Raw genomic sequence first — 22,948 nt, 5'->3', positions numbered from 1 at the left:
GCCATATAATCTGTTAATGGACAAACTGAGAACGCGGGTTCCTTTAGATGTCTGGCTGCCCGGGTCGTGGGACGTGCCTTACCTTCCTTCCTTTTCCAACTTGTTCTTTCTCCCTGCCAGTACAGTGAGGATCGGATTGTATATGAATGTATGCCTGAAAGCCCGAGTTGAATTGGCTTCAAGACAAATTGAAATTCATGGCAGAGGAAAAGTATGACATAAAGAAGGAAACATCGTACATTTCCAAAGATTGCAATGGCAATAGCTGAGTGTCCAGATCAGATGTTTTGGGTGTGTTTTGAGAAGCACAGCTATGAAACATATCCTCAGAAGCGGGCCAGGGGGACATGTTTAATATCCAATACACCATAATGTCGCAGACACACCATGTGCACTAGAGCATCTCCCATCCTAAGGCATCCCTCTCCTGCTCATCCTCTTCTTCTTTCTCCTCTTCCTCTCCTTCCCCAGGTTGCTTCCCCAGGGAAGCATCTCCTCGTGATATTCATCTAAAGAGTGATTGAGCTGTAAGCTGGAAACTCAGCCTCTCCCCCCAGATGTGTGCTACATTCTGCTGCTGAGTTTCTATGTATATGTGTGTGTGAGTGTGTGTGTGTGCTCCCCTTGGTGAATGCTGCTCCCCCCCCCCTCCCAAGCCTCAACCATAACTCACAGGATACAGCCTGCGCTCAAATCCTGTTATCCTAAATTGCTTTTGCTCTCCTTATTTTTGCTTTTTTGGTAGAATCAGGCGACTGAGGCCATTGATCAGCGGCTAATTGTGAATCAGTGAGTTCTGAGATGTTGTGCAGCATGGCCCCCCGGGTGCAAGGCTCCACGTAGGCGGCCTGGACAGGATGAGAATTGACGTGTGTGCATGCTTGTTTGTGTGTATTTGTAAGTGTTTGTGTGTGTGTGTGTGTGTGTGTGTGTGTGTGTGTGTGTGTGTGTGTCTGTGTGGGGGTGTTTCTTAGCGTGATGTGCATAACTTTGGACTGATTGTTTTTGGAGAGATTTTTTACGGTTTCTAATTCGTTTTCCTCCTTCATCGATCCATTCTTCCCAGCGATGTGTGCTCTCAGCCGAGCTTATAAACATATTAGCAAAATGATTTCATTATGCGTTTGGTTGAAGTGGAAGTATACCTGTCGGTGTAACTCTGTGTTCATGTTTTTATTATTGATTTAGTTGAAGACAAGTGTCGGCCAAACTCACTTATCATTTATATATTCTATTTTGGTTTTCCTAGGGTTTATACTGATCAGAATCTACCCACATATACTGACCCACACATATTCTCTGAGTGTAGTTGCTGTTGAAGAAGGACGAGCCGAGCAGACTTGCATGTTGAATGCATATTCAATGCACCGCAACAGCCTGCACTGCTTATGCAGGAGGAATGCATCTTGTTTATAACCTTTGGCATTGGAAGTATAGTCATCTACCAACATTTCAGAATGTTGCAGTCTAAACTAAACTAAACTTGCCCTATTGATTGGCTTTCATGACATATGACAGCAGTATAGGTAAAAGCTTTTGTATTTGTTTCTCTTTTCTCTGGAGCAAACTAGGAAATGTTTCGAGAGTGGGAGGCAATGCTGTCATGAAATGTGTCAATAAGAATGTCCTATTTCGCAATTATTTAACATACCAAATGTTTGGTTCCTTGAATGGAGTTTCCTTGAGGTCATGCAGAAATTATTTTCATGAGGAAAAACAGATGACTTTTCGAAATCCCGATTTTACATTAATATTTGAGGGACAGACTCAGTCTCGATTATCTTAGATTTACTGTAACCGTTTTACTAGTGCACTTTATGCCGATGCAAAATATCCTTTGGAGTGCCAATTACGCTTCTTATTTATAACAAGAAGCACTCAATTCAGAGCATAAAAAGGGATCTCTGTCAAGGACTCATCATTCTGTGGGCCTCTCCAAGTTTCAGTAATTAGACCTCACTAGTTTCTCTACGTTGAAATCCTATGAAAAATGTAAAATTGTGGTGAGGGAGGGAGGGAGGGAGGGAGGGGGAGAGAGGGAGAGAGAGAGGGAGAGAGAGAGAGAGAGACTAATTATTTTGGCTTGTGTCGGATATCACAGAAAACATTGAGCGGGGGCTGTGTGTTTGTGTGCGTAAGAAACAATTGTTTGTCCCCCCTGTGTGATGGGAGGAGGGAGATGCTCCACCCAGCCTATTTCTCCATCCTCCCTCCACTGTGGGCTCCATAACCTCATTCCACCTCCCCCCCTCGCTACTGGGCTCTCTCCCGCCGCCATTGCTTGTTAAATTGATTTGGTTCTTTTGTCCATTATTTCATTAAATCATTCTGCATGTTCATTCATTCTTTCTTTCGTTCAGTCATTTTCATTCACGCATTCATTCGTTCTTTCATTCATTCATTTTGCTCATTAGTTCTTTCTTTCATTTGTTGGTTCATTCTTACGTTTCTTTTACTATTTATTCCTAATTATAAGTATATTCTTTCTCTCTCTCACTCAAACACACACACACACACACACACACACACACACACACACACACACACACACACACACACACACACACACACACACACACACACATATATCGTACACATGCACATACAGACACATATGCATATATAAATGCAATTACATTTCCAAATCCAAGGTATTTTTGCTACCTGGCTCCTGTCAACATCATTTACATAAGTGAGCATTCATTTTTGAGAGATTTCCTGCGAAACCTCCTGGCATTTCAAGTTGGTATGAATTCGAGATCGCATATACCCCATTTAAGTAGTTCATGTTACAGCATAAATTACATTTTAAACAAAGGTAACATTTCTTTGCATTAAACATTTTGTTTACCAGACTTACCAACTCATGTATTTTCTATTGTACTATGTCAGGTATTTGTATGCTTTTGTTTGTGTGTTCACACAACAATTTGTGTGGGATGTCTGTGCATTGTCAGACAACAATTTCCTTTATTTTATTTTTGTCTGAAGTGTTGTAGAAGGGAGAGAGGAAAACTTCTGGCATTGTGTTTTGAATTTGGGCCAAGCCCGTTGTTGACTTGGGGCTGGTGGGTGGGAGATTGGCATATGGTATTGCTATGTAACGGGCCTTGTACTTGGCACAGGTAATAAGAAGAATGCTTTGAAAAGTTTCTACAGATCTATTTTTAACACGCATGCCGTGGTTAACATTCGTTACACTCTCTGGCTGAGTCTTTGAGTGAGGGATGCGCGGGCACTTGCCCTCATGAACAAGACGCCTCGGTTGATCTAGTGTGCCTGTGTCATTAAATACGGTTGGTAGTAGTCGATATCTCCACCCAACAACAACTGATCAGATTCCTATTAGCCACAAGCAGCAGCAGAGCAGACCAGATCTGCATTACACATTCATCCAGATGTTTTTCAATCCCCTGCATGCTAAATTGTAAGCGTGCTTCAGATTAATCAAACCATGATGATCTATGATTGGATTTGTTCCTCTTATATACTACCTCATGTAAAACCATACTCATCATTTAAAATTTAAATCTTGGTTGAATGTATGAAGATTCCCACTGGCTGGCGTTGTTAATGATCCTGGTGATAAACTTGAATAACATAACTCTCTCATTATTATTCTCATAGGGTTCTCTTTGGTATTTTTAACCATTCAGATCTAATTTATCTCACAATGCACATTTCTGTCAACTTTGTAAAAGTTTGTAAGTAATTTTTAGGACAGTTAAATAAATAAAACAAGAAAGCCTAAACAGTTCTTGATTCCACAGTTTAAGGCCAACATTTTTGTCATTGTATTAAATGTTTTTGCATGCTTTAATCATATGATGAAAGCTAAAGGCCACATCAATATCTAATAACAACAACAACAACGAGGAGAATAAAGTTTTTTTAGACAAAATTTAGAAAGCAAAACATGTTACATGCATTGTCCCGCCCTCTCTTACTCCACTAAACCCATTTACTGTAAGTCCCGCCCTCCCTACCCCACTAAACCCATGTACTGTAAGTCACGCCCTCCCTACCCCACTAAACCCATGTACTGTAAGTCCCGCCCTCCCTACCCCACTAAACCCATGTACTGTAAGTCCCGCCCTCCCTACCCCACTAAACCCATGTACTGTAAGTCCCGCCCTCCCTACCCCACTAAACCCATGTACTGTAAGTCACGCCCTCCCTACCCCACTAAACCCATGTACTGTAAGTCACGCCCTCCCTACCCCACTAAACCCATGTACTGTAAGTCCCGCCCTCCCTACCCCACTAAACCCATGTACTGTAAGTCACGCCCTCCCTACTCCACTAAACCCATGTACTGTAAGTCACGCCCTCCCTACCCCACTAAACCCCCATGTACTGTAAGTCCCGCCCTCCCTACCCCACTAAACCCATGTACTGTAAGTCCCGCCCTCCCGCCAAATAATGCACCACATGTGGAGCATCCCGCTCCCGTGAGATGAGAGGGCGAGGTTAGCTTCCAGACAGAAGTAAATCTAGCACTGGCAAAAAGTGGAAACGTCCTGAACTGAAAACGAGGATAAATTCATATCTCTCTTAAAAAAATGTAATAGGACTTATTACATAAGCTCCGATACAATCCACCCACATCAGGCTTATTTTTTTGCAGGAAGATATTCATGAAATGAGTAATGAGAACATTTCCTTCAACTTTCTCAAAAAAAAGTAGGCAAAGAAACAAAATACCCGTAGAACTATATCTGGAAATGATCCCAGAATGACAAAAAGGAATCACTACCCATGTTGCTCACTAATCTGGAAGTATCTGCACCGCCCATTAAATGTTGATGTTTACACAAAATAACATGAACATGCATCGTTTATGTCAAAAGCTCTCGGGCGGTTTGTCTGGAATTGTTGCCCTAGAATTTGTCCTACAACTGTTAGTGTAGAACGGTTGGTCAATACTTTGCCTATAATTGTTGCATTACAATTTTTGGTCTAGGATTGTTGTATTGGGTACAATTAAACAATTGTAGACCAACAATAGAACATTAGTTTAGCCTCGGAGGCTGCAGCTTAACTTTTCTGAAATAATTTAGGCTACAATGCTTTACATTACATTTAGGCCTACATTTTTTCTTTCTAGAACAGAATGTCTTGTGTAAGGCTCGCTGTGTTTCCACTTTAATTAGCCACTAAAACTTCTACCAGCCCATTTCTATACATTACAATAGGCCTAATTGTGGTCACACAGATGGTGGCAGATCTTTTAAGCAGGCTTGCTAAGGTTAAGCAGATGTGTTTGATTGGGAGGATGACAAAGGAAGGTCATGTTTGTCAGCCCCACCACCTTGGTAAAACCCACAAGAACTAGGTATATAATTTGTGTTAACCCATATTTAACCAAACAGGAATCTATAAAAAAAATATATCGATTTGTTTAGTTCCTTATGGTAAGGATTATTACTAGAGTTGAACGCAGAAGCTTTTTTCATCATAAAACTCATAAAACAAATTTCATATTTGACCTAATTATTTCTTATTTATACTGCAATCAGGGCATTTTGAGTTGAAAACCTTTCCTTGTGGGAAAACGAATTAGGTTACCGAAAACACTATATTTATCTGAACTGACTTGACCAGATCGCCATGGTGACTTATTAAAAGGGGCCCTATTATGTATTTTTCCTCACCCTCTTTCAATTCCATTAGAAATATGGGCATCAGAAGTAGAACTACTGTCACTGCTTCTGTCGTGTCCTATATGCTTACAAAGTGTTCTCTAATACCTTTTAGTTTTAGGAAAAAAGGTTGCTTTGGAGTTCTCATTGAGCCACATCCAAAATACTATTTTCCCTTCAGTTCCTTTAGCAACAGTGACTCATTTTTTTCAACGTGCTTATTTCAAAAGCATCTCGGATGGTGTTGATAATCACACGATAATCACGACTTGTTTTCAATTTTCTTTCAGTGATCAGTGTCAGCAAAGATCAACCCAAGACATTAAGAAACTTAATTCATTCCAGATTGCGTTGGTGCCTGTCACTTATCCATCCAGGCAGAGGGATTGATCTCTCCAGCTGCTGAAATAGACAGTCAAGCAGAGTGACACATGCTAACCCGAAGGCTGCTAATGCTAAGGCTTCCTTGGAGCCGGTGACCGTCTGAATGTTACCCAATCTGCATGTGCAGAATGATGTCTGAATACAAAGCATTTATCTAGTGCTATTCTAGTGCCTTATGTGTGTGCTATTGGTCTTGGTATTTGTGCATTTGTGTGTGTTTTTGTGTATTTGATAATTTGTTTCTGTGTGTGGGTGTGGTGTTTGAAAGTGTGTGTTCTGTGTGTCTTTTCCTCCGTTTCTGTGTTACTGTGTGTTTTTGTTTTTGTGTGCATGAGTTTGTCACTGTTTGTGTGGATGTACGTGTGTGTGTGTGGGTGGCAAGGATAGAAGTGGAGTGTAAGATTGATATGCTTTTCAGTGCTCTCACTGAGCCGACACTGTCTATCTCATGTACCAGAAGACACTCACAGACACATTCCTTTCCCAGTGTGTCCTTTGAGAAGGATTCCTCATCCACCTTATAAAAAATCACAATGGTTGTTATTATTCAAATCTGCATCGCAATCTTGTTTTGTTCTCTTTTGATGTCCACAGTGGAACGTGTTAGTATATTCTTTGGCGGTATTGTGGTTTATAAATATGTGTGAAATATATGGGAAATTATCTTGAAAGCGTGACCTTGAATCTTTTTTTTATCAAACTATTCTATGAGTTAGTGCTTGTATACGATGATGCTACTATGACAGCTTTGAGACAGTGTTGTTGTTTTTTGAGTGCCTGCCATAGAATGAAAAAAGAGCTTCTACTGACTGTGTGCTTAAAAAAAAAAGTAGATGGCTCTTTCTTGTTGCTGCTGTGACCTGGACCACATAATGAGAAGGAGGGGTAATTGTATTGGGTACACTGCAACCCCTGACTCACCATATGAAAAGGTCATTCGTGATGGATAGGTAGAGCGCCAAATGTGGAGGAGAAACTAAGGTAGAGATGACAAGGAAAGCAATACATTTATGAAAAAAGGTTGACATATTTTTTTTTATTTTTTTTTAAAAAGCAGAGAATGAGAACAATGTAGGAAAATTAAAGATGTCAAGGAACTACGCCAAAAGAGCGTCCTGAAAGGAAAGAAAGAAGCGATAAACGAACTGTAAGAATTGGCAGTGCAACAGTCAGACAGTGCAACTCCTGATGTAAAGTTCAGAGAAAAACGTGCCATTGAGGGGTCATTTACTTAAGAGAGAAAGAAGATAAAGACACTTTGAGGTCATCTCTTGGTCGTCCTCGGACGAGTCCTCCAGCAGTGCTTCCAATCCTCTCGATCCTCCATGCATCTGGCTAGTTTGCCAGTGCTTTCTGCTCCCACATCTTTCAGAAGTATGTCCACGTATGTTGGTGTGGGACGTCCTCTTGATCGATGCCCGTGTGTTGGTTCCCATAGCACCAGCCTGCTTGCTGAAAGCTTGCGGTGCCTCTGGCAATGACCGGCCAGTCTCATTCTCCTGGCTGCTACCTTCTCGCTAAGCCCGGGTAGCCCGACATACAGATGCTTGTTGGTAACATGCACGCTCTGGTTGATGTTAAGTACTGCGCGGAGCATTCTGGAGTAGCACCCATCCAGAGACATCCAGAGACTCACAGCCATACAGTAGAACAGACTCCACGGTTGCGTAAAATAAGCTGAGCTTGATGTTTCTGGGGAGGTTGGATTTCCATACACAGGCCATGCCATTCAGGGCCCTCCAAGTGAGCACCTTCCTCACTTTCAGGTCTTGCTCTGATGAGTTCACCCATGAGCCCAGGAGCCCATACTTGAGGTCATTGACTACCTTCAGAGCAATGCCCCCTGTTGTAATTAGGGCTGGATGGTCCGGGAGGATGTTGTAGGTGATTACCTCGGTTTTCCTGGCATTTAGCCTAAGACCAACCTTGGCACATTCCGTCTCCACTCTGGTCAAGCGCTCCTGTGCCTGCTCTACACAGTCCGATATCAGGCTGATGTCGTCTGCATAGCCCAGGTCTGATAGGACTACGGCAGGGAATCTCCTAGACCTCCTCGGTGTAATGGTGAAGCCGAGTTCCAGCTCTCGTCCACTGATGGCTTGCCTGAGTGCGTAGTCCAGCACTATAATGAAGAGGAAGGGGACGAGGGTGTCTCCTTGTAACACCCCTGCTAGGATGTCAAACTCCTCACTGTCGCCATCTGGGGTTACCACCCTTGCTCTTGTGCCCTCAAACATGGTACCTATTGTCCGAAGTAGGTTAGGAGGGACACCGTATCATCATCTAAAAAATAATGACCTCTGCCACCCAGGTTATGTTTCTCGCGCCATCTCTAGGCATTTTTACACTGCCAAGCCGGTACAGATGCTGTTTGGCAGATGTTGCAATTTCATTGTCTTGCCTGTGTAAAACCGAGGGGGTATATTCTGCCTTTGTCTAGGAGCCGGCTTTACATTGTCATGAGCACACACAGAACAAGACAGCAACAGCACAAATGAAAAAATAAAACAAATAATCTATAAAGAGGCTCTATGCACCGGTGGTAGAAGAGCCGAAGTGTTCTTGGAACAGAAAGGTCATGAGATGAGCTTTAAAGAGAGTGAAGGAGGGACAATCATGGAGGGATTGAGGAAGGGAGTTCCAGGGCCATGGCACTGAAAGACCTGCCAGCCATGGTAGAAAGTCTGGTGCGGGTGACAGTGAGGAGAATGTGGTCCGATGATCTGAGTGAGCGGGATGGAGTAGAAGGGGTCAAAAGGTCACAGAGGTAAGGAGGAGCAAGGTCATGGAGGGCTTTGAAGGTGAGAAGAAGAATTTTTAATTTAATTCCGGACTAGGGATGGGCAAAACAAATATTTTCCAGGAATCAGTTCTTTCAGTTCCATTCACTATCACAATTCGTTCGTTTTATTCGTTTGTTTGATTCATTCGTTAAGTCAGATGGTCTGTTACATCATTTGCCAGGGAATCGGAAATTATGGAATAAATGTTAATCAACATGCATGTAGCGGGGTCATCCCTATGTTCCCCGGGTTCTATGTTCCCCGCTCGGGGAACATAAGACCCTTTTTTTTTAAAAAAGGTCCTATGTTCCCCGTTTTTCCCAAAAAGGGTCCTATGTTCCCCTGTAGCCATACATACCGGGGAGCATAGGACCCTTTTTCGGAAAAGCGGGGAACATAGGACCCTTTTCTGGGAAAAGGGTCCTAAAACATGTGTAACGTAACAGCCAATCAGCGTTCAACCGGCCAACTCAGTGCAGTGCAGTCCGGGGTGAACTGCAGCATGGAGGATAAAGTGATTGTTGCCGTTTGCGACTCCCATAGCTCTTTATATGATAGTATATAATATAATATAATTGTATAATAATATCACGGCCAAAAGCTCTGTGCGCCTCCGGATGGCCGTAGCGCGGGGAGCTCTTGTAGGGATTGGGCTTCTCGGGGTTTGTTTACTGGCGTATGAATAGACTGCGTCAGGTTCTCCGACGTCTCTCCCTCTTCCACAAAAGGTAAAGACATGCAATGGTAGTTATCTCGGCCGGAATTTGGCAGTAATGGTGGAAAAAGTAACAGACCGGGGAACATAGAACCCTTTTTTTTAAAAAGGGTCCTATGTTCCCCGGCACATACATATCGGGGAACATAGGACCCTTTTTGGGAAAAGGGGGGAACATAGGACCCTTTTTTTAAAAAAGGGTCCTATGTTCCCCAGTCTCATACAAAGAGGGGAACATAGGACCCGGGGAACATATGACCAGGGGAACATAGACACGCTCCCCATGTAGCCTACTACTTTATAATGTTCTGGAGAAATGACCCAGGTTAAGTGTAAATATTAAGCATATATATAATGTACACACGTGCCTTTTTTCATAAATATCCTTAGTACATAATGGGGTGCAGTAAGAATTAAATGCCGTCTTCCAAGAAGCTCTAATAAGCAGTGAAGCATGTTAGCAACTAGACCAAACATGACTCGTAATGGTCCGAAAAACAATACTTTATTAAATCATGCAATTCTGATGTAGAACAAAATAAAAAAAACAACATGAAGTGCTTGCCTGATATTGAAGCCTACAGTGATCCTTAGTTAACTTGTGTGGTGGTGCCTTATCATTTGTTTACCCATGGGCTATGGAAATGCGATTGCTACCTGCTCTCATTGGCTGAATCGTTGAGAACGTTTTAAACTCAATCAATATAAGGTCGCGGGAGATGAAGCTCTGTTCGTTTGTATATTTTATTTACGTGACCATATATTTGTTATAAGTTTTAAAAAAAAGAAGAAAGAATCAGTTCTCTTGTTTTCGGAATCAGTTCTCATCGTCCACCTTTGGGATTCATGAATAGGGGTGATCTGATCAGATTGCTTGTTATGACCTGTAACCTGGCTGCTGAATTTTGAATATATTGCAATCTTTGAAGTGATTTAGTTGGGAGGCCAATGAAGAGGGAGTTGAAGTATTCTAAACGTGAGGTAATGAAGGAGTGAACCAGGGTTTGTGCATCAGAGGTAGAGAGGAAGGGCCGAATGCGGGCTATGTTGCGGAGGTGGAAGAATGCAGTCTTAGCGAGGGGATTGAAACTGAGTGAGGGGTTAAGCAGTATGCCAAGGTTTCTGACAACGGAAGCAGATTGTACTAGTGTTCCATCAATATTCAAACTGAGACTTTGTGATTTGAACCGTTGAGTTCTGGGATTGATGAGGATTTCTGTTTTATCAGTGTTGAAGTCAGATATGCAGTCAGTTAGTGAACTGGGAAGCGAATCAGGGGAGGAGGTTGTAATGAGGTATAGTTGGATGTCATCAGCGTAGCAATGGAATTGAACGCCATGTCTATGGATGATTTGGCCAAGGGGAAGGATGTATATGAGGAAGAGGAAAGGCCCAACAACAGAACCCTGGGGGACACCACGAGTGACGGGGCTTGTGGAAGACTTGTGAGGGCCCAGAGTGAAAAATTGTTGTCTATTGGAGAGGTAGGACCGGAACCAGTGGAGGGCTATGTCTTGTGGCATCCCGCCACGTGGTCCTCGGCCTGGACGGGCCCGGGGTACCGTAGAGGACGGGGTGTACCACCCCCACCCACCAGCCGGAGAGGGAGAGCAGCCCTTTCGGCTCCCCAATCAGGGTGATTGGGGGACACCTGGCCGAAAGTGGAGGAGCCATTTTAAAAGGAGGCACAGCACAGCACGGGTCGGGTGCAGGAAGGAAGGGCTCGTGGCAGAGAGAGAGCCTAGAGGCCCACGGAGGCCCTAGAGACCGCGTCTCCTTCATAGTTTGGTTGTTCTGATTTAAGTTGAGTGTAAATAAATGCCTGAAATGGCTTTAACCCTAATGCCGAGCGAGTTTTGTAAGTGGATTCCGGCTCAACCGAGCACCGGGATACCACGGTGCTCGCCGCCGCCGCAAGAGACGCCGCCGCCGCAAGGGACGCCGCCGCCGCCGCAAGGGACGCCGCCGCCGCCGCAAGGGACGCCGCCGCAGCCGCAAGGGACGCCGCCGCCGCCGCCAGAGACGTCACAGCCGCCGCAAGAGACGTCGCTGCTGCCGCAAGAGACGTCGCCGCTGCCGCAAGGGACGTCGCCGCTGCCGCAAGAGACGCCGCCGCCGCCGAAAGGGACGCCGCCGCCGCCGCAAGGGACGCCGCCGGCGCAAGGGACGCCGGCGCAAGGGACGCCGCCGCCGCCGGCGCAAGGGACGCCGCCGCCGCCGCAGCGCGAGACCAGGACGCGCCGGCCCTGCATGCTGGCGACCTGCTTGGCACAGGGGACGTCCGGGAGCCCGACGGTACCGGTGCGGGTGATGAGCAGAGACACGCAGGCCCTTCTGGACACGGGCAGCGTGGTTACCCTCCTTTCGCCCCGTCTTGGCGGGTGGGAAGGCGGGGGAGCCCATGGAGGTGGCCTGCGTGCACGGGGGGACCCGGACCTACGAGACATGCCACGTGGTCATCCGGACCCCGCACGGGGTGTTCACGGCTCGGGCGGGGATTGTACCCAACCTCCCCGTGCCGCTCCTGATTGGGAGGGACTGCCCGATATTCCGTCGGCTTTGGGACCCGGCACTAGAGTCCCGGGGCAGGAGAGATGCGGTCGACGCCGCGGCAGGAGAGGCAGCCGCCGCCGGCGCAGCGGGAGACGAGGCGGCGGGAGACGAGGCGGCGGGAGACGGGGCAGCCGGAGACGAGGTAGCCGGAGACGACGCTGCCGGAGACGACGCTGCCGGAGACGACGCTGCCGGAGACGACGCAGCCGGCGCCGCAGGAGACACCCGGCCCCGGCGAGATACCATCCTGGGCGGGTCCCTCGGCTACCTGGGGCTTGGACAAAGGGTGGAGGAGTGTGGCATCCCGCCACGTGGTCCTCGGCCTGGACGGGCCCGGGGTACCGTAGAGGACGGGGTGTACCACCCCCACCCACCAGCCGGCGAGGGAGAGCAGCCCTTTCGGCTCCCCAATCAGGGTGATTGGGGGACACCTGGCCGAAAGTGGAGGAGACATTTTAAAAGGAGGCACAGCACAGCACAGCACGGGTCGGGTGCAGGAAGGAAGGGCTCGTGGCAGAGAGAGAGCCTAGAGGCCCACGGAGGCCCTAGAGACCGCGTCTCCTTCATAGTTTGGTTGTTCTGATTTAAGTTGAGTGTAAATAAATGCCTGAAATGGCTTTAACCCTAATGCCGAGCGAGTTTTGTAAGTGGATTCCGGCTCAACCGAGCACCGGGATACCACAGTCTACAATACCAAGAGCTGTCGGTGGGTGATGAGCACATTATGGTTGACTGTGTAAAATGCACAGTTAAGTCCAGAAAGATGAGAATGTTTGGGGAACCATTATCAACAGACCAGAGAAGGTTGTTTACGACTCGAAAGTGTGCAGTCTCTTTGCTGTGATGTGGACGGAAACCAGATTGGAAGTGCTCATAAAGTTTATTTTTCGTGAGAAAGGACTGAAGTTGTGAAGCAGCCACTTTTTCCAGTAATTTGGCCAGAAAGGAGATGTTTGAAATAGGACGGATTAGACTACATCTGAGTGCAGGCTGCAAATGCGATTAACTATTTGCAAGTGCAAAAACACCAACATATTCTTTATTTTGCTTACCACTTGATTTTTATCCAGACAAAAGCCTCATAAGGAAAATCTCTGCTAATTTCTCATAGATCGCACCATCTTTAAATGTCTTCTTTAAATGCAACTGCATCGACTTATCTCCCATGATGGTCAGCAGCTCGCGGATTTCCCAGTCTCTCCAGTTAGAACATGTTGCTAGGTCATTAACACCTCTATCCAAGTCCTGCCCAATGCCGTCTTATCGCATTTACATGAAACTGATAGCCCCAATGTGTGTAGAGTTCAAGAGGGGAAATTGGGATGGAAATCAAGCCGGTAAATTACCTCGGTCAGTGTAAATGCAAGGACAATGCCGGGAAAAAGACGGTATAAGACTGGGCCTATTTGGCAGTGAAAAAACGATTTCTGTGTCTGTGTGCGGGATATTTCAAAGCACAGATTTGTCCAGGGCTCATGAGGATTGTTGGTTAACCTCCCCGGCCCGCCAATCTAACAATGGGCCTTGTGGGGTGTCTTCGGACTTCAGACCAGCCAATCGGCTCCGTCCAAGCCAGGCCCTTTTATATCTAGCCGGTGCCTTGGCTTAGATCTGTGCTCTGCTAAGCACATTTTGAAGTTACATTCAATACCACTAATTTAGCTGACACTTTTGTCCAAAGCAAATTACAATAATTGCATTCAACACTGAAGATTAATATAAGTGCAAGGATAATTTGAGTACATAACATTGATCAAATAGGGTTACTGTTTTAAGTGCAATAAAGAATGTTATTTATTATTATTTCATAGGCTAATATGCATATTGTACAGATACGTGTTCAGTCTACTGCAGAAGATGAGTAGGGTATCGGCTTTCCTGATGTCAGTGGGGAGCTCATTCACCATTTTGGAGTCAGGACAGCAAACAATCCAGATTATGTTGAGCGGCAGATAGGGTGTGCCTCTAGTGCTGGAATAACAAGCTGTTTGGCAGTCATGGAGCATGGTAAACAGGCTGGGGTGTAAGGTTTCACTATGTACTGGATGTAGGATGGGCAAGAGCCATTTGCAGTACGGTAGGCAATTGGATTTGAGCAGACACTGGTGGCCTCTGCAGGGTGCAGAGGAGTGGCGTCGTTTGGGAGAACTTGGGTAGTTTCCAAGCCATGCTGCTGCATTTTGAATGAGCTGCAGAGGAAGAATGGTACATGCAGGCAGACCAGCCAGAAGCGAGTTGCAGTAGTCTACATGCGAGATGATAAGAGCCTGACCCAAAACATGCATGGCCTGGCTGTAGAATGGATGTTTCCTCCTGATGTTGTACAGCATGAAAATGTAGGAGGGATCGGTCGCAGCAAAGGATCATTTAGTGCAGGGATGGGCAACTGGCGTCCCGCCAAAAATGTATTTTTATTAGTGTTATTTTTATTTATGGTTCTGCTAAAGGCCGTGATGCAATCACAAATTGCGCTATCACCTATCCCTCTTCTGCCGATCAGGTTTTATGTGTATTTCGGCGTTTGTTGTGCTTTATCGTGTGTTTGGCAAGATTTTATCAACAATAGTGCTATATTTAGCTTGCATTTGGCTCATCATCATGAGCTTATGCTGCGTAAATGGACTTTTCTCTGGACCGGCAACTCCATCGCCACCTACCCGGGCAGGCACGTTTATTTGCAGGACCAGCTGTTGGGGCTGAACCGCGCTCACCTGGAGCCATCGCAGGTATCCCTCCTAACAAACCAGATACCTCCGGAGTTAATCCGTGGTAACAAGCAGAGGCGAACACAGAGGAAAAGAGGGTCTAGAGGAGGGATTTGTAACAGACTGCGTAAAAGAGGCAGCCGACTACTTCCACCTGGTTGATTGATTGATTGAAATTCTTTATTGACACATGTACAAAGGTAAGTGTACAAATGTACATCAGGTCAAAAGGATGACACAAAAAAGCCCATGGGCTTATTTCCATTATGGTCCCTTTGTAGTGTCAGCATGTTGATAGGTGTAATGTGTGTGTTAAATGTAATGTACATTTACAAAGTAAAAAATTACATTCCAATCACACATTCACAATTCATAAAAAATGACATTCCAATCACACATTCACAATTCATAAAATATGACATTCCAATCACACATTCAAAATTCATATCAATATACATTTCATAACAATCTATAAAAGAGACACCGTAATAAATATCCCTATGACTGTCTGCTGCTCAACCATTTCTTTGAGGCTGTTTTAAAACTGACAAGAGAAAAAATTGTCTTCATACTAGCAGGTAACCCATTCCATAAAACTGCAGCTGAATATAAAAAAAGAGCCCTTTCCCATAAAATTTCTGAATCTGAACAACACCAGATCAGTTGCACTTCTCCTTGTGGAGTAGCTATGTATGTTTAGTATCCTAGAGTAGTAATTGCCTGAATATATATATAAATAATATTAATAATTCTATGCACCATACAGTTGTATATAGTTTACTCTATCCTCTACTTTCAACCACTTCAGGCTACTAAAATGAGCAGGAGTGAGATGAGTGAGAGGTTGTAGCTTAAGGATCAGCCTTACTAGTTTATTTTGAGATGTTTGTAACTTCTTTTTGAGGATTTTTGGGAGGTTTGTAAATCATGAAGTGCATGCATAATCAAAGTGGCCTTGTACTAGGGCCCCAGCCAGTATCTCGAGAGCTTTCCTATCAATTAGGTGGGATATTCTAGCCAGAAAATGTATTCTCTGATTTATTTTGGAAATAACCTTCACAGCCATACCCTCCCCGGTTAATTTATTGTCCAGAATGTAACCTTAGTATGTCAGTTTGTTTGGCTGTGATCTCAGAATCACCCACTACCACCTTGAATCCAGGGGGGTATACCACGGACCTCGCTGAACATACCCAGGCTTTCTTGGGAAAACCTGGCTCGACAGAGCCGCAACTCGCAATCAGAGTTAAATTATACCACGACGCTCACTTTAGATTCAATTAGTTGAACCAGGTTTTCCGCTTTAGGTTCAATGCGCGTTAACATAAAAGGGGTGTTTCTCGCGTCATTTGACTCACCCTTATGCAAAATAAATCGCGCGAGAGCGGTGTATTTCATCCAAGGCGAGCAGTGTGTTATTATGAACTCCTATGAGGAATTCGAAGTTCAAATCACAGCCAAGGGGATCACGGTTGCCCATAATATGGCTAGGGTGGCGTGCTGGCAAAAAATAGCCTACCGTGTTAATTCGTAAGTGAAAAGATTCTGCATATTGTCTAAAAAATATTATGTATCATCATCCCTTTTACCCCCATATATATGTGGGGCCCCATGTTTGCTCCTACGAACATGGGGCCAAGTCAAAAATAAATCTAAAAATATTATTCAATGTGGTAAGTTGTAAGCATCCATTTGAATAATTTCAGGTGAATCTAGCCTATGATTTGGTTTTCCGACAATGGAGGTGATTTTTCTTAACAATTCTCACAGCTATAATATGAACTTGTAGAATAAAAAATGCCTAGGCCTAATTGTGTCACTGACATAGCGGTTATACAAGGGATAATGGACAACACGGCACTTGACTATAGGTTAATGTACGTTGAACCTTCGAACTTGAAACACAGACACACTGCGCAACACTAGCCGCGTTTACAATGCACATCTGATCCGCATAGATTTCTATGCGGAATAGATCTGTTCCTAAAATGTGATCCCCTACTGTATACATGGCAGTAACAAAAGTGTCCGTTATGTCTCTCGCGCACACCTGACACATCTCTAGACCGGCGGCGACATAATGGACGTCTTATCACTATTTGGCATTGTGAATTTGATTTTAATGAAAGCACAGCAGGAGAGAGCTTTTCTTTGCCTGCTCCTTCAATTAAGAAGGAGGACAGTACAGCTACGTCCGATCTTTATATTCACCACCACCTCCGCCGCAAACAAGAGGAATTTGAATGTGGTCCGCAGCCAAGACTGGTGGTAGAGAGTGGTCTCTCTAAGTTAAGAAGTATTTTAACGTTCAGCCTGCAAAAGTACTAGTAGTAGCCTACTTATTTACAGTTATCTCGGACGCGCGCGGACACTACGATACGCGCACACGTCATTAATAAACACCCATGTCCCATCGCTTAGCAACCGCACACGCTTACCGGACTACTTACGAACAAAGACGTGAATCAGGCAATAAATCCACTTTCCTTGACAGCGGTCAAGTTCGGTGTGCATAAAAGTACCAACGGAGCTCAGTGGACCAATTGCGAACTACTGCAGCTGCTCTAAGTTAAACCCCAATCTGTTCGGAATAAGTGTATACATGTCGATTAAAACGGACACCACCACTTCTATTCGGCATAGAATTCTATGCCGAACAGATAATTGTATTCCGAATGAGGCGTATATATGATCGTTTTCTATTCCGCATAGAAATCTATGCGGATCAGATGTCCATGTAAACGCGGCTAGTAACTGCACGGCGATAGAAGTAGCCGATCTCCGGGTAGACTAAGCTGAAAAGCTGCTCCCGACCAGGTTTGGTTGCGAGCGTAAGTCACCATGGTGATACAGCGAAGCTTAAAGAGATCGACTTTCGTGGTACAGCTACCCAGGCTTTCAGCTCAACATACCTTGCTAACCCTCTAATCGAGCTTCGTAGTACAGGCCCCAGGTGACTTCCTCAATTTTGAATTTGATCCAAAGAATATTGATTCAGTTTTACCTAAATGGAGGGACAGCTTGTTTTCAGACAGCCATGTACTGACCTTCTGAAGTTCTGAACTTAGTGAGAGACTAAGAGGGCTGAATCATCTGCATAAAGATAGAGGTTGCAGGTACAAGCTGTCTCCATGTCATTGATATAAAGCAGAAAAAATAGAGGCCCTAGGATGCTTCCTTGGGGGACACCACATGACAGTGGAAGTGGATTTGATATAATCCCATTTACATCCACTACTTGTTCTCTGCCTTCCAAATAGGACTGAATCCACTGAAGTGATGTATTATTGAAACCCAAGGCCCTGAGTTTAGCTAACAGAATAGTGTGGTTAACTGTGTCAAAAGCTTTTTGAAGATCTAACATAACCATACCACAATATTTTCCTTCATTCACTTCTTCCTTGATGTGATCCATCAAATAAAGCAGACAAGAGTGTGCCTTTATAAAACCAGATTCAAATTTATAAAGGAGATTGTGTGAGGATAAGTAGTTTTCTATCTGCTCATAAACAACCCTTTCTATTATTTTTGAGAGGCAACATAGTATGGATACAGGGCGATAGTTTCCCTGCTCTAATTTACTTCCTTTTTTGTATAAGGGAGTTACCATCGCCCTTTTAAATTCGTTTGGAAATGTGCTTTGTTTAATGGACAAATTGGTTAGATGGGTTATGCATGGAGCAATAACTTCTGCAGCATCTTGAATGAACCTTGTGGGAATATTATCCAAACCTTTTGCTTTGTTTGGATTTAGACTGTTAAGCTTTTGAAAAATTGAATCATTGGATACTTTCATCAGAGAAAATGTGTCTGCCTGGACTCCCTTCTGCAGATAAAACTGTTGTACATGATTGTCACCATAGAGCCCTGCCTGGTTGGGCAACTTTTTTTTTTTTTTTTTCGTGTGTTGACGATGGTTGTAAAAATTATTTTAACTGTTTGCCACCGTTAATTTATCAGATATAACTGTGCCTTCAATATCTAGATTGAGGTTAAAAGATTTAGTCTTGACTGTTTTGCTGTACCCTAAAAGCTTCAAGGTCTTCCTTGGGTCATTCCTATTTTCTGCTATTTGGCTTGGCTTTCCTTATCAATCGGTGTACCTCATTCCTTTGTTTTTTATACTCCATGAACAAATTCTCATCTTTACTCTTCCTAGACAAATTAAAAAGACCATTTATTTTCTTAATGGCTTTTAAAATGTCAGCATTTGTCAGTTCGGATTCGGACTATCGGCTGACAAGTCTGTTCTGTTTTACAGAGACATGGCTATCAGACGATGTGGATTTTAATCATCCGCTTTAATGTCATACGCTTCGACAGGGTTGTACAGAGAACACAGAAGTCGATTGGGGGCGGGCTCTGTATAGCTGTCAACAACAACTGGGCAAATTCACTGTCAGAGAGACTCAGAGCTGCAAGCACTAAGAACTCATGACTCTTTAGAACGCAGTATTTACCTTGAGAATTCTCCCAGATAATTTTAGTATATGTACCTGGACCTGATTTTTGGCTGGTGAACAAATAGTAGACAGCTACTCCAGCACTGTAGGTCAAACTGTTGATCCACCAGTATTTCTACTAGGGGATTTTAACAAATGCAACATCAACACACATCTAGCCAACCTTGAGCAATATGTTTACAGTCCCCACTAGAATGCACAAATACTGGATTTATGCTATGGTAACATTCAAAATGCATACATTTCAAAAGCACTTCCTCCTATTGGTCATTCTGACCAAAGTTATTTTGTTGCTGCCAAAGTACAGGTCACAGCTTGAAAGGGGAGTACCAGTTTAAAAAACAATTCATGTTTGGAATGAGGAGACCTCTGAAACATTGAGGGGATGTTCTGAATTGACAGATTGGGACTTGTTCCTAAATGATTCTTGGGATGATCACACCCCCACACAAGGATTTTTTTTATGGACTTTTCCTCTGCTTTTAATACTGTCCACATATTCACACTGCTGCATTTCCTAGTGGAGCTACAGGTCCACCCTACACTGATTTTATGGATTAAAAGCTTTTACAGGACAGGCCACAACAATTGCATGTGAATGGTTTTAAATCGAGCAAACTGGTTTTAAATACTGGTGTCCCCCAAGGTTGGGTTTTATCCCCCGTTCTCTTCTCTGTCTACACCAACAACATTTCCTACAGTGGAGAATGAATGACTCTTTTAAAGTATGCAGACGACATGGCCTTATTAGCCCATTTGACAGACAGCCAGTTGAACAAGTTGACGTTTTTAAATACCTTGGGACAGAGAGTTCTTAACGTCAGCAAGGGCATTTTAACTGTGGTTTACCGTTTTGAATTTCATTCATTGAATCCATAGTCACTTTCAATATCTCAGCCTGGCACAACACCTTCACCGACAAGCACTAAACAAAACTTGCCCGGATAGTAAATAAGGCCAGAAAATAATTGGCTCTCCCCAAACCCCCTTAACAGAACTGTACACCCGGTCAGTGTTCAGGAAAGCCAATACAATTACACAGGACCCCCCCAAACCCTCCACCAATCCTTTGAGTTACTGCCATCAGGTTGACGCTACAGGGTCCCGTTGGCACGAAAATACGTATTTTATCCCCACTGCCATCACCACAATGAACAGTCACAAATAGGCAACATATCTCGCTCCATTCAGTCATCCCTTTGCACTGCTTGCATTATTTTGCATTAATCTATTGCCATTGTTTTTGACTGTCTGTCTTTTTCTGATTTTCGGTCAGTTGTGACAGACAATACATATTTTTTTATCTTATCTTATGTTTGTGAGCCCTCTGCACTGAGACAAATACTAATGTACTAATCCATCAATCACTGTGCTTGTTTCTTTTAAATCTTATTGTATTTGTCGTTTAACAAGAGTACAGGCATGTCAAAAATGAATTTGGGAATGGAAAATATGAAATGTATGTATGTTGGTTGAATTAACATACAGACATATATATATATATATATATATATATGTATATTTATTTATATATCCAAATATTTTATTCTTATTTAGAATTATTTTCTAGCTTCTCTCATATGCGATTGGTTGAAATTCACGGTCATGTGACCCTCTGATGGTGATGATGAAAAATGTTGGCCCTCTTTATCAGGAAAATTGTCCATCCCTGATTTAGTGTCTCACCCAGGTTCCTTGCTTTCCGAGTCACAGGCACCACAAAGTTGTCATTATTGATGGAAAGGTCTTTTGTGATCACATTTTCTAGAGTAATTGGGGATTGGGAGCTCAAGAGCAGCCAACAATGTAGACATTTCCGAGGTCAGGTGAGATTCTGAGAGGAGAATGTTTTTGATTGTACAATAAATACACAAATATGGATGTGATCAGTTTGCCATTGTATGAACCAGCAAGCTACAAACATGTTTCTATGGCAATACACTTGAACAACACACACACACACACACACACACACACACACACACACACACACACACACACACACACACATGATAGTATTTAATAGTATTAGTATTTTGAAGTAGACAAATAAGTGCACCATTACTACAGTTTGATTCAGTTTTCAAAATGCTTCCCCATTTCCTGTAGACCTAGTCGATCATGGCCTCTATAGCCTCTATCGTGTAGGAAAATAGCTGGAGAGTGGTTACCACAAGCTGGTAAAAGAAATGCTAAATGTTAAATAGGCAGTTATTCATTATACTACATGACAAAAGTCTATATTGATTTCCTTTTGAATACAACATTATGGCAGCTTCTTCCATGTCTTGGTGGACTATGTTTTCTATGATCTCCAACATAGCAAAGCTATGCTATTTTTCACTGTTACTAAAATAATAGTGTAATGTAGAAAAGCTAGACTCCACCAACTGGGCTGTGAACCTTCTACTCTACTCCAAACTAATGTCTTGTTCTTTTGGTGTCGTCAAAGGGACTTTTGGGAGGCCTTAGTGTACCCTCTTAGTCTTTTGGATTTGATGTTGGCTAACCCCAAGGAGAAGCTCTTTAAGGGCAGCTGTTAATGATGAGGACTGTGTCCGAGAAAGATGGTAGAACATGGTGTGAGGCGAATTTGATATACATCACTCTTTATAACGCTCAGACTCATTGACGCATACTTTTAACTATTACTTAAATTATCACCTCCCCTTCCTTCAGATAAGGGTTCACTTACATTTTAAGGGTGTCTCAATTCCTGTTACAACTGCTTGAACACTGCTACTTCTTATAACTGCACAACCGGTTCATACTAGTTGGTAATAATCAACTTACGGGTCTTCAAACAAGAAGAGTACATATGATATGTGCACTTGTCCTAAATTCAGCTGAGTAGCTCAATATTTCAATATTGGGGATATATATATGGCATGTTCACATTGGCAGCCAGAGTCATTGCTCTCTCTTCTTTGTTACTTTCTTTTCCAGAAACCTGTTGGATAAAGACACATTCTCTAAATCAGACCCTTGTGAGTATGTTTTTATTTTACGTAGCTTTGACGTGCTTCTTTTGCACATCCACCTCTTTAGTATTCTTTTTGTGCTTTGTGCTGAATGTCTACTGTGCACCCCTTGGGATGGAGACGGGAGTGTGTGTGTGTGTGTGTGTGTGTGTGTGTGTGTGTGTGTGTGTGTGTGTGTGTGTGTGTGTGTGTGTGTGTGTGTGTGTGGCTCAGAGCGTCTGGTCTGTTTGTTCTGTGGGCCAGTGCTAATGCACTCATATTGATCATCCATTTTGGATTCTACCGGCTCCTCTCTGCTGGGCATTCTCACTAAACCATCACCTGTTGGTTCTTTCTTTCTTTTATTCCCTCCCAGTGTGTGTGCTCTACACCCAAGGAGTGGAAACTAAGCAATGGAGAGAGGTGAGGTTAAAAATTTTGTTCTACATTCTGTACATATTCACTAGGATAAAAATGATGTATTTTTTGTCGTTTATTTTGCTTTTGTCTACACAAAAATGTAGTCATTCTGAAATGACCTTCTCGTCTCAACCTCTTATCAATGACACCACCGCTAGACGCATGCACTAATGACCTCACAAGAAATTCTCATACACAATTTCACAATATGGGCTTGATAAACATCAATGTATATTGTAGTTATGGGTTGTTGGGTAAATCTGGTGTAGTGGCAGTATACAAAGTCAAGTCTCTATTCATGCAAAAAACCTGCACCAGAGGTC

The 22,948-nt window shown here is 43.6% G+C and overlaps 1 protein-coding gene and 1 long non-coding RNA gene across 3 annotated transcripts in view; one reads left to right on the top strand and one right to left on the bottom strand.

Annotated features, from left to right (window-relative positions):
• The window catches only part of LOC132461367 (copine-5-like), a 111,430-nt gene that overhangs the window by 14,200 nt on the left and 74,282 nt on the right, over positions 1-22,948 (top strand). For both annotated transcript variants that reach the window (XM_060056456.1, XM_060056464.1), the window contains exons 2-3: positions 22,192-22,232; positions 22,582-22,628. In XM_060056456.1, coding sequence (XP_059912439.1) covers positions 22,192-22,232; positions 22,582-22,628 — 88 coding nt within the window. The remainder of the gene's footprint in view (positions 1-22,191; positions 22,233-22,581; positions 22,629-22,948) is intronic.
• The window catches only part of LOC132461409 (uncharacterized), a 101,484-nt gene that overhangs the window by 29,092 nt on the left and 49,444 nt on the right, over positions 1-22,948 (bottom strand). The window lies entirely within an intron of this gene.

Source organism: Gadus macrocephalus, chromosome 1 (genome assembly GCF_031168955.1).
Source record: "Gadus macrocephalus chromosome 1, ASM3116895v1".
Taxonomy (NCBI): Eukaryota; Metazoa; Chordata; class Actinopteri; order Gadiformes; family Gadidae; genus Gadus; species Gadus macrocephalus.
This window is presented reverse-complemented; position numbering and strand designations above follow the sequence as displayed.